Source organism: Peromyscus maniculatus, chromosome 1 (genome assembly GCF_049852395.1).
Source record: "Peromyscus maniculatus bairdii isolate BWxNUB_F1_BW_parent chromosome 1, HU_Pman_BW_mat_3.1, whole genome shotgun sequence".
Taxonomy (NCBI): Eukaryota; Metazoa; Chordata; class Mammalia; order Rodentia; family Cricetidae; genus Peromyscus; species Peromyscus maniculatus.
Window position 1 is genome coordinate 49,783,132 of NC_134852.1, and position 12,573 is coordinate 49,795,704.

A 12,573-nucleotide genomic window follows, 5' to 3' on the forward strand; every position below is an offset into this window, starting at 1 on the left:
AGATTCCCATCATGTGCTGTTCAAGGAACTCCAGACTTGGTCACGGGACCATAGAGATGAAAACAGGGAACACAAAGATGGCGCCTGTTCCATCTTTACTTCCCCCAGTGGGGAAACTGAGACCCAGAGAGAGCCAGCAACAGGAGGGTCAAGGGTCCAGGTCCTGTACCTCAGATCTGAGTGGGAGGAGCCCGAGGTTCCCTGGTTGGGCTCAGTTGGAATCTTGGCTGTGGTCTCACACCACAGGCCTCAATCACCACCTTATCTCTGGCATTGCCAAATCTGCTGCTGAGACCTTATCCGAAGGACAGGAGCCAGCAAGGGGTCCTCTATCTCCAGCCCCAAAGTGCCTCATTTAAATGTAACAGCATCCCCAAGGGTGGGACGGGCAGGGCAGGAGTCTAGGGAGAAGGGTGGAATTTTCAGCCCTTTCTTAAGTCCTTCTGGAGAGCATGGAATGCTAATTGTCCCAGAGCCAGGGAATTGACTGGGTCAGGGTCTTTTTGTTTGTTTGTTTTTATGGTTTTTTCCTGTTTTAAATGCTGGGAATTTAAACACCCCCAAGCCCCTCCCTTGATGTTATCTGCACCCTCCCTGTGAGCCTGCCCTTAGAGTTCAAAGGGTAGCAGTTGAACTTTTCTTCCTTCTCTGGATGCCAGCTGAAATCTGTCTGCTTGTTAGACACTCTACTTGTCACTGTCCCTGAAGACAGCCCCTCTCTGTCATCCCAGGCTCCCCCACTGCATCGAATCTCAGACTTTTCTTTTGTGTATAAACTTGAACCTGCATGCCAGTAAGTGTGAGGCCAGAGGTCAACCTCAACCTTGGTGTGTGTGTGTGTGTGTGTGTGTGTGTGTGTGTGTGTGTGTGTGTGTGTTATGCATGTGAGGAGGTCAAAGGACCACTTTTGGCTCAGCAGGGAAGGGCACTTGCCACCAAGCCTGACAACCTGAGTTCGATCCCTGGGACCCCACTTTGTTGTTGTTGGGGCTTTTTGTTTTGTTTGTTTTTTTGAGACAGGGTCTCTTGCTGGTCTGGTGCTGTGGACAGGGCTGGGGCAGCTGGTAGCGTCCCCAGGATCCACCTGCTCTCTGTCTCTCTCTCTCCAAATCCCACGCACCCAGAGAGTCTCTGAGCAGAGGGAAGGCACCAAAAGCCCAGTTCTGCTGCGGCTCCTCCCCTGGAGTTAGCAGCCGCTAAGTCCCCACCTAAGCGCTCAGCTTTTGACCAGGCTTGGGCACAAACCCAGCTTGTGGCGGACACATCATCACCCCTCACCTACAACCTATAAAATCTCCCTGCTTTAGTTCTGGAGTTTCTGCAGTTTCTCTGTCCTCCATCTCTGGGACCAGTGACCTCACTGGGAATTGATCTCCCATAAACCTGTTGCTATACTTTTTCAATTCATCTTGACCTGGCTTACTGCATCAGTGGAGAAACTTATTATACGGGTGTGGGAGGAGGGGCCCGAACAGCTTGACCACATGGCTGCCATGACAAGCTTAGGGGCCCCAAGACAGCTGCCATGACAGTCTTACTGGCAGGCAACACCTGGATCCAGGAAAAGCCATAAGCTGACCCCACCCAGGGATCCACCCAAGGATGAGCCAGCATCAAAGGGGAAGAACCTAGATAAGATTTTATAAGATCGCCGGATGTCCCTGAGCCTAGCACACACCTATTTCCCTTTTACCAAGATATTCCTTGACAAATGTTAGCCAATCAGGGTCCTGAACACAGGAAATCCCCTCACCCCAACCTCTGCTATGATAAAAACCCTACCCCACCCATGCTCGGGGCTCTCTGCTCTCACTGCTATGTGGGACAGACAGAGAGTCCACGCTCAAGCTTGAATGAAAAAAATTAAAAAAGGACTCTGTCACCACTGTTATGAATTATTGTGTGGGGGAACCCCCAAGGGCATCCCATGTGTTCATGGAAATAAGCCAGGCAGGTGCAGCAGTGGGCTGGGCAGGTGCAGCAGTGGGCTGGGCAGGTGCAGCAGTGGGCTGGGCAGGTGCAGCAGTGGGCAGGTGCAGCAGTGGGCAGGTGCAGCAGTGGACTGGGCAGGTGCAGCAGTGGGCTGGCAGGTGCAGCAGTGGGCTGGGCAGGTGCAGCAGTGGACTGGGCAGGTGCAGCAGTGGGCTGGCAGGTGCAGCAGTGGGCTGGGCAGGTGCAGCAGTGAGCTGGGCAGGTGCAGCAGTGAGCTGGGCAGGTGCAGCACTGGGCTGGGCAGGTGCAGCAGTGGGCTGGGCAGGTGCAGCAGTGGGCAGGTGCAGCAGTGAGCTGGGCAGGTGCAGCAGTGAGCTGGGCAGGTGCAGCAGTGAGCTGGGCAGGTGCAGCAGTGAGCTGGGCAGGTGCAGCAGTGGGCTGGGCAGGTGCAGCAGTGGACTGGGCAGGTGCAGCAGTGGGCAGGTGCAGCAGTGGACTGGGCAGGTGCAGCAGTGGGCTGGGCAGGTGCAGCAGTGGGCAGGTGCAGCAGTGGGCTGGGCAGGTGCAGCAGTGGGCTGGGCAGGTGCAGCAGTGGGCAGGTGCAGTAGTGGACAGGTGCAGCAGTGGGCAGGTGCAGCAGTGGGCAGGTGCAGCAGTAGGCTGGGCAGGTGCAGCAGTGGACAGGTGCAGCAGTGGACTGGGCAGGTGCAGCAGTGGGCAGGTGCAGCAGTGAGCTGGGCAGGTGCAGCAGTGGGCAGGTACAGCAGTGGGCTGGGCAGGTGCAGCAGTGGGCTGGGCAGGTGCAGCAGTGGGCAGGTGCAGCAGTGGACTGGGCAGGTGCAGCAGTGGGCTGGGCAGGTGCAGCAGCGGGCAGATGCAGCAGTAGGCTGGGCAGGTGCAGCAGTGGACTGGGCAGGTGCAGCAGTGGGCTGGGCAGGTGCAGCAGTGGGCAGGTGCAGCAGTGGGCCATTTTTTTAAAAATGAGGAATCTTGACACATTGCCCAGGCTGGACCCCAGACTCTGAGCTTATGCAATCCTCTTGCCTTTGCCTGCTCAACAGCCAAGATCACAGGTGGTGTGGAGCCAGACAGCCCTGAAATCCCCTCCGACTCACTCAGTCTCTATGCACAATTTGATTATGGATCTGAAATGTGAAGCTGCTTAACCTGGCCTGGTGGCATAGATAGGCTTGTAATCCCAGCTACTCAGAAGGCTGAGGCAGGAGAATTATGAGTTCCAGGCCTGCTAAGTGAGACCCTGTCTCAAAATGCAGAGTAATATGAAGGCAGGAATGTAGTTCAGTAGTAGAGCACTCTTCTAGCATGTGCAAGGCCCCATGGGTCAATCCCTAGCTCCAGAATGTGTATAGGGGTCCCCTCGAGGACCTGTGAGGGTGTCAGGGGCGCCACCCTGAACTGGAGGGATGCCCAGGGCCTCACAGAGTGCTGGGATTGCTGCATCTGAATAGAAAGGTCCTTTGTCAAGGTCGTTTAGGTCAAAGGCAAGCCTCTTTCTTTTCTCACTTTACCTCTTTCTCTCAAGACAGGCACATGAACCCAGGCTAGCGTGGAATGCAAATCCCTGTGCCTCAGACTTGATTGCCAGTGCTCATTATAGGTGTATGCACCACACTGTGATAAACACTGTCTCCCTCTCCTGTGTGTGTGTGTGTGTGTGTGTGTGTGTGTGTGTGTGTGTGTGTGTCTGTGTGTCTGTGTGTCTGTGTGTCTGTGTATGTATGTGTGTCCTGTGTGTATATGTGTCTGTGTGTGCCAGATAGGGTTTCCTGTAGCTCAAGCTGGCCTGTCCCTCCCAAGTACTGGGATTCTTTTTTTTTTTAATTAATTTATTTATTTATGTTTTCAGGGTTTCTCTGTGTAGCCCTGGCTGTCCTGGAACTTACTCTGTAGACCAGGCTGGCAAACTCATGGAGATCTGCCTGCCTCTGCCTCCTGAGTGCTGGGATTAAAGGTATGCACCACCATCGCCTGGCCTGAGATTATTATATTTTTTATTTATTCATTTATTTTTTATGTGTATTGGTGTTTTGCCTGTATGTGTATGCCTGTGTAAAGGTGTTAGGAACTGTAGTTATAGACAGTTATAAGCCACCATGTGGGTGCTGGGAATTGAACTCAGGACCTCTGGAAGAGCAGCCAGTGCTCTTAACCTCTGAGCCATCTCTCCAGCCCTGTGAGATTATTTTTTAATGCCAGTTTTCAATCTACTTCCACCCCATAGTATAGTTAACCAGATACGGGGGTTATCTCACTGGAAATCATATGGATTTGATTTTTAAAAACATAAACATTCCCAGTTTTTTTTCCCAAGACCTTGAAAAACTGGCTGGCACTGCACTTCCTGGAGGTCAGTTCTCTACTGCAGCCAATCACCCAGGGCAGCAGTTCTCCACCTGGAGATCAAACGACCCTTTCACAGGGGTCACCTAAGCCCATCAAAAAACATATTTCTGCCTGGCGGTGGTGGCGCACACCTTTAATCCCAGCACTCGGCAGGCAGAGACAGGCGGATTTTGTGAGTTCGAGGCCAGTCTGGTCTATAGAGCGAGATCCAGGAAAGGCGCAAAGCTACACAGAGAAACCCTGTCTCGAAAACCAAACAAACCAAACCCATCTATTTCTGATAGTCTTGGGAACTGAGACACCACCCTGTCTCCAGGCAGGTATGCCACACACAAGTACCCAGCACGATGACATCATCACACCAACCTCATCACATACACCTCAAACAAATACAGGTATATGTGATAGGGTTGGCAACATAATGTATGTCTTAGGGTTTCTATTGTTGTGAAGAAACATCATGACCACAGCAACTCTTTTTGTTTTAAGAGTGAAAAGCCCAAGAGATCAGAGAACTAGCGAATAGCTTTTAGCTTACCACTTGCTGCTTCCCCAGAGAGAGAGACCTTCTTCCTATGTGACTGTCTTTTTATTGCCTTTCTGTTCTGCCTTCTCATTGGCTCTAAACCCAACCACATGACTTCCTTGTCACTGCCTGTCTATAAAGACCTCCAGGTATCTATGGTTGGATTAAAGGTCCGGGTCACCACACTTGGCTGTGTCCTTGACCACACAGAGACTCTGACTGCCATGTGATTGGATTAAGGGTGTGTGCCACCACCACACAGCAGCTCTTATAAAGGTATGGGAGACCAGCTCCCACATTTATGACAGGAAATTATTGAAGAGAGAAGGATAAGAGCTTGAGGTAGAAATATAGAGGTAGAAGGATAGAGGGGAGAGAGAGAAACACAGGAAGCCTCAGGAGGGCCTGGATCTTTATCCACTGGCCCCTTCTGTCTCTTCTAAAGGGCTTATTATAGGAATGCCAAGGGGTGGAGCAAAGACCTCCCCCTACAACAGCCAAGGGCAAACCCTTCCAAATATCTGGTAACCACACACGTGGTCAAGGAATCCTCTAATGCAGCCCTGCTGGGTAAAGCAAGTTCAGATCTCACTAGGAAACCTTTGTGGGCCTCCACATAAAGGAAAACATTCAGTTGGGGTGGCTCACTTTCAGTTTCAGAGGTTTAGTCCATTATCAACATGGCAGCATGCAGACAGGCATGGTGCTGAAGGAGCTGAGAGTTCCACATCTTCATCCACACTGAATGAAGTCTGAGCATAGGAAACCTCAAAGCCCACCCCACAGTGACACACTTCCTCCAAAAGGCCACACCCACTCCAACAAGGCCACACCTCCTAATAGTGCCACTCCCTTTGTGGCATTTTCTTTGCAACCACCACAATGTACTTACCTATGTGAACCAGTCACACATATGTAAAGAACAGCTACTGTGTTGGAAGTACTTATGTGAACCAGTCACACATATGTAAAGAACAGCTACTGTGTTGGAAGTACTTATGTGAACCAGTCACACATATGTAAAGAACAGCTACTGTGTTGGAAGCAACAGTATTGGGGGTAAAACAACACACCATGAATTATAATTCCTGGGCAAATGTAAAATCATGTACGGGAAAATCATCAACTACTACCAAAACACCTGTACCATGGAGGTTAGTTCTTTTTATATTCAGCTGTGGTTGATGTGAATACTTCCCCCTTGTGATAGGAACAGGTATATTATATTAAAAAAAAACCACAGAGAATGGTTAATCATAGGAAACTTTAATGAACTGTATTGACTGAACTATGCCATGTACCATCTTTTGCATTATTAAAGCTATTGTTATATATTATTTTCATTAGAAAACCATCCTTTGACAATGGATCATGTAGAGAAAAATGTTAAGAAAAGAAAACATAGTGAGGATTTTTTACTGTGTGGTTTTACCTCAATAATTACAGCAGAATTGAGAAAATGCAATGTGTTATTTGTTGTGAGGTTCTACCAGCCAAATCTATGAAGCTGAACAAACTAAAACACCATTTATGTTGTCGTTGTTTTCAAGACAGGGTTTTTCTGTGTAGTTTTGGTACCTGTCCTGGATCTCTCTCTGTAGACCAGGCTGGCCTCGAACTCACAGAGATCCACCTGCCTCGGCCTCCCAAGTGCTGGGATTAAAGGTGTGTACTGCCACCATCAGGCTTTAAAATGACATTTTGATAGCAAGCATCTGAGATTTGCTGGCAAGGAAACCAACTACTTTAGAAGCAAAGCTGATGGACTAAGAAAGCCAGACACTGGTGGCCAACGTGAGAGCCAAAGTTACAGTTTAAGTTTTAATTACTATGCCTAAGAGATCCATGACACAAAAATGCCTCTGATCTGCAAGTCCCTTGCCCAAGGACAGACAGGTCCTGAAATGCTGGAGGCTAACGTTTATGGGAGATAACAAGCCACATGTTTTCACTCACTAAACAAGTCTGTTTGACCGATCTGTACAGGATGTGCTTGATCACATGTGGGCAGAGTTCATAGGATGGGGGTTCGTCAGGATGTATGCTTGCCCCTGATTGGACATGATGGGAAATTCAATGGATTATGGGTTTTCCTTCTTAAGTCACTACAAACTGTGATTCTGGACCATTTCCTGGGAACCTGGTCTGGACCTGGCCAGAGCCCATCTACCTGGCCAGTATTTAATTAGTTTGCTTCAAATCTGGCTGTGAAGTGTGGTAGTGGTCTGATTCTTTACTGGTGGGATTAACAGCTGGTACCAGACACAGAATGCAGCAGCTGTTGAAGCTGCATATTTGGTGGCGATTCAGAATCGTCAGAGCTATGAGACCTCACACCTTTGCTGAGGATTTACTGTTGCCAGTGACCAAGTTATGATCAGAAACGAGTTTGCCATGCAACTGAGTGCAGTTTAGTTTACTTATCTAAGGACATTGTCCGCAGAAGAATAGATGACATGTCTGCTGACATTCTTGATCAGGTAATCCAGGAAATTAAATCTGCTCCACTTCCGATACTTAGCTCAGTGAATCTACAGACTTTGCAAACTGTTCAGTTACTGGTTAATGTGAGGTATATTTGATAAGGGCCATCACATGGTCTGGCAGAGGCCATCTTTGCTAAGGTCAAAGACAGGTCATATGACCTCACTGCCATCTTTACTAAGGGCAGCAAAAAGCTATTTCCTGTCAGTGGCTCGCGGATGGGCGGGGCTCCCAGCACTCTAGCCAGCTGGGCGGGGTGGAGGTACAGTCTCTATCTGGCATTTGTTCCACCACAGCAGCTCATGTGGGTGGGGCCTGGAGACATATGCACTCCTCTGGGGCATCAGCAGAACCATATGCAGGCAACATCATATTAAGATTTTTAAAATTTCAGATTTTAACATTAATACAATTCTGATACAGTTTGGGTCACAAGCTCAGGACTTTAAATTTTCCTTGGTTGTCTTCTAAATACAAACTTAAACTTCTCATCAGGCCATACAAACTCCAGATAAATGTGTTTTCCTCACCTGTCTATTCTTGAAGATGGTATTTCTCTCCCTCCTGGTCTCCCTTTCCCAATTACTAAGACCAAGGGCTAAGAGTTTCCAAATAAATTCATAAAATTTTAAATCTTGTTTATAAAATTTTAACTTTGTCTCTAGTCTGTATCTGTTTCAGTGGGCTTCCATTTTGCTGATTGACACATCCAGGTATCGGCTGGCTACTGACTTCAACCTATGAGATACCAGTCCAGCAAAAGTATTTCCTGTCTCTACAGCTAGGTCAGAAGACCACATACTCCAGATAAATACCCCACTGCCTGGGTTCCCTTCTTACTTTGACTAGCCAGGGTCCTGATAATCCTATGCTCCCTGTTCCCAGGTCAGCCTAGAGGGCTAAGTTAAGGATGGAACCCCTGGCATAGGGGACCAAATGGCCACCTAATCCCATTGGTATACCAGGAAACTGGACCCAATAATGCAATAAGACACTTGACCCTCTTTATGCAGAACCAGGGAGGTATTGTATGACCTTAAGAAATAATTGTTTCTATATAAATCATCCAGGATTATAATCTGGCTGTACTCAAAGATCAGAACTACCGATACAGGGCTTTAAAAATGGTAAAGATTCAGATATCACTGACAACTGCTTAAAAAATGTCTCTCCTTACTCAAGGTCTATTCAGGCTTAAGAATGTAAGCCTTCCTGTCCTTGCTAATTTCATTAAGTTGTAACTAACTGGGAAACCTGTATACCAAGATATATATATATATATATATATATATATATATATATATATATATATATATATATATGCTCTTAAAGTTAATTTAAATACATCTAACAGATTTTGTTCTTCCAGTCCTCAAACACCTGTAGATATTTGAGAACATGGCATTTAATATAAAAGCTTTTGATAGGGAGACATGGCAGCTCCTGGCAGCATCTTGTCCAAGAAGACGGATGGCTGCAGAAGAACCTGGAAGCTGTCCCAGGCTAGGATTAGGAGATTATGGAGGCTCAAGGGTAAGGTGCTGATGTCAGCTTGGCTTTGGGGCTGGTCACATCTGGGCAATGGCAGAAGTGTTTGTGTTGGGGGAGGAGTGGACGACCAGCAACACACAGCTGCCCAGGCCAGCGTCCTGTGGTCTCTTCGATGGGACATCTCCAACTGCCTCCCAATACAACCACCACGGAGTGCCATGCCTTGAACACATGAAGCCATGGAGAAGCACACATCCAAACACAGCAACAGCACCTTCCGAGTTTGAGCCTATATTCATGAAGTTCAATTCATTAAGTCACAAATCCTTCTCACCGTCACTTGACAATAAAAAACCTGCCTAGCTCCATTTTGAAGGCAGAAGCCATTATATTGTATTGTTAAAAATAAATTTCTATTTACCTTAAGAGCTGAATTTCTGTTTTCTGGAACCTGCCCCAACCCTTAACCTTGTCTTATTTTTGAGAACACGCTGACTCTCCCTAATCAGTGGCCACATGGTGACTGTATGGTGATGGATGTTTGGGTTTGTTCTGTGTTTTGAGATTTTTCTGTATTTCCTCACTATTCCTCATATTGCCTGGCTTCTGTAAACCTGCTTTACAACTACTTGTGATTTGATTCCTTAAAAGGTGCCTTAAAGGGCTCAGGGTCAGGCAGCGGTGGCACATGCCTATAATAACAGCTCTAAGGAGGCAGAGGCAGGAGAATCTCTGTAAATTTGAGGCCAGCCTGGTCTACAAATTGAGTTCCAGGAGAGCTGTTACCATGTGAGAAGAGCCACAAGGTACAACAAAACCCACTATAAGAGTTTATTAAGGGAAGGAAATAGGAAAGATGTACATAGGCCTACGGAATGACCGTGCAGGAAGAGGGGGGAGAGATAAGTGGAACCTGCTTTTATAGGTTTCCCCCCCCCAATGCACATATGGGCTTATGTAGCTACGCCATACATGGGCATAGCTTACGTGATCACACTGCACGCAAATTACATGATCACGCAGTACAGGGATTACGTAGGACGTGAGGCCTGGGATGACTAAGCATCTTGCCAGGACACTTAAGGTCATGCAGCGGAGGGGGGTGGGGGTGGGGGGTGGGGTGGGGTGGCTAGGAATTCTAACAGCCAGGGCTTACACAGAAGAAATGGGCTGCCCTCTCTCTAACCTGACTTGGGAGGCAGTTGCTGGCCGGCTCTTAGGCCATAAAAATCAAGCTTGCTTCAAATTATCTCAAAAATTGAGGTAGTGGTCTTATTCTCACCTGGGGGGATTAACAGTTGGGCACAAGAAACGTAAAGTAGGAATAAGATGTAGGCATGGTAGGCATGGTGTGTTCACTTAGATTCTGAATTCCGTCCTGAAGCACCTGGAAGAGTCCAGGAACTGTGTGAAGTCTCACAGGACCAAAGACTCTCAGTAAGTCATTGTAAGGCAGTCAGTGGGGGAGGGGAGAAGCAGCCGGGAACCCCCTTGACGCCAGCTGGGGACACTGCCATCACTTTGTTAATATAGACATGTCATATATTATATATATAATTTATGTGCATGGGTTTTTGCCTGCATACGCCTTTAATAGACATTTTGGGATCCAAATCATGACGGCCAGAGAACGCCCTTTTCTGACTGCGAGAGAAATCAACAGGAAATAGGCTGCACCACTTCTTTGTTAGCTGAAGTGAGCGGCTATGATGTCACTTCTGATCCCCACACTCTTCTGCGTGGGTCACTGTGGAAGCTGAGGCCATCTTCCCATCTACATAGTGCACCAGGACCCAGAAATGCCAGCATGGTTTCCTGTTCAGACGAGATCACAGGGATCAATGGACAAGGTCCCTGCCAGGGTCCCAGCTCCCGTCAGTGTCCTCTCCCAGCTGATCTCCACAAAACGCCCTGCTGACCCTGAGTGGGTCTTCAGAGCCAGGCACCCCAGCTCCTCCATGAAGAACCTGTGATCTCTCCTGTCCTGCAGGCTGTCTGCCGCGCTGTGTGCTGTGGGCCGTCTCCTATGACCCAGTAGGAAGGCGGGCAGCGTGCAGGGACTGCACCACCTGCAGCCGCTGTCTGGTCCCGATGCGTCCTGGGGATGTCTGGGATGTCTGGAGGAAGCCATTCTCTGGGTGGTGTTCCCGCAGACAAGCCACTGCCAGTCTGGGACTTGCTGTGCTGTCTTCGATTTGGGACAGGGGTGTAAAGTCCTTTGAGAAAACACCACAGTTATCTGCCGGGTCACCTCCTAGGGAGATGCCACACAGTTTGAAGCCCACCGAGTCTTTCTGCTGCTGTCTCCACCGCTCGGCTCACAGGCAGCACACGACATCTCCATTTCTGCCAGGCCTTTCCCAGCTGCCCAGCTAGAAGCCTGGACACAATGGGCATTACAGAGCCAGCCTGGGGCAGCGTGAGCAGAGGCTGTGATCTCACTAGAAATGCAGCACATCTTTAAGAACAATGTGGAGAGGCGTGTGATGGGGCACCCCTGTAATCCCAGCACTCAGGAGGGTAAGGCACAGAGATCAAATGTTCAAGGCCTGCCTGGGCTGCACGGTGAGACCCTGTCTCAGAAAACAAGCCTCACCTGTGAGACCCCTGGGTTTAATACCTAACACTTAAAATTAAAAAAAAAAAAAAAGGAAAAACTAAAACCAAAAAGAAACATGGAAAAGCATTTGATGCCGGGCTGGTTTATTTCCCTCTGGCTGTGACAGTCAGTGGCTTCCACACGCTGTCACACTGTCCCTCCTGGGAAGAGGAGGCACTCACCAGTTTGGAGGAAGTCCACCTCAGAAGAGGAGGCCTATGCCACAGAGTCCCCCAGACCCTGGCGGGCAGTGGCAGGAGGAGGCTGCACATCACCATAGCTGAAATCGTGGCCAACCAGCAGGTCCCCCTGAGTGATGCCACCGAGGCAAGTGTCCTCATGAGCTCTGGTGCGCTGTGTGCCTCCCCTCTCCAGGGTGGCCTGGAGAAGGCCTCGCATCCGGAGGTTTTCCTTGGCAGTGGACTCCAGAACCATTTCAAGCTCACCTTCCATTTCTCTGAAAAAAAGGAGGAGGAGGTGGGTTGAAAACGGTGCAACAGGAAAGGAAGTCGGGGGCTGGGGGAGGCTCAGTCAGTCAAGGACCTGAGTTTGGACTTGGGCCTGCTGGTCCACTGGTCTAGGCAGCTGGAGAGCTCTGGTCTAATGAGAGCCTGTCTCAGAAACCAGGGGAGAGTGACCGTGGAAGACCCCGATGCCAACTTCTGGCCTCCACACACGTGCACGTGTGTGAGCACCACCCTCCCCACACCTTTTTAAAAAGAAAAGAAATTGCAGTAGCTCATATGAACCCTGAAGTAGTTAGACCTCCAGTGACAGGAGAGAGGATTTGAAGGTTTCACCACAAATCACAGTGAAGTAGAATTAAGGTGGAAAAGACCAGCTCTTTAGTGATCTAACAAGCTCGGCTTGTTCTGCATATTTACCAAGCATGACTTCACTTGCTACCTGGAACAGAATGACCTGGAGAATTAGCTGGAACAATGACCCGGTGCCCTTAACCACCCGCTGACTGCCCCACAGGTGCCTGGAAAGCCGTGGTACCTGAGAAATCAAGGAATCTGCCCTTGGCATTATATTGTTGGGAGCTCCTTTTAGGTTGTTTTGAGCATATGGAAATTAACTGGCTAAACTGTAATAGCGAGAATAAAAATGCCCGAGGCAAAGGGATAGTGCTTCAGTCCTTCCAGGCTGGATCCCCCGCAGCCATGAAAGGTTA

General features: G+C 48.9%; 1 protein-coding gene across 8 annotated transcripts in view; it reads right to left on the minus strand.

The window, feature by feature from the left end:
* Positions 1-10,317: 10,317 nt before the first annotated feature.
* The window catches only part of Cep89 (centrosomal protein 89), a 62,184-nt gene continuing 59,928 nt past the window's right edge, over positions 10,318-12,573 (minus strand). For 5 of the 8 annotated variants that reach the window (XR_013053083.1, XR_013053082.1, XM_016003561.3 and 2 more), the window contains exon 19: positions 11,484-11,853. Coding sequence is in view for 4 of the 8 variants with exons in the window: in XM_016003561.3 (XP_015859047.1) it covers positions 11,613-11,853 (241 nt within the window). In the remaining 4 variants the exon portion in view is untranslated. Of the gene's footprint in view, positions 11,014-11,483; positions 11,854-12,573 lie in introns of those variants that run through there. The other 3 variants (XR_013053081.1, XR_013053078.1, XM_042275564.2) reach the window with 2 other exon arrangements.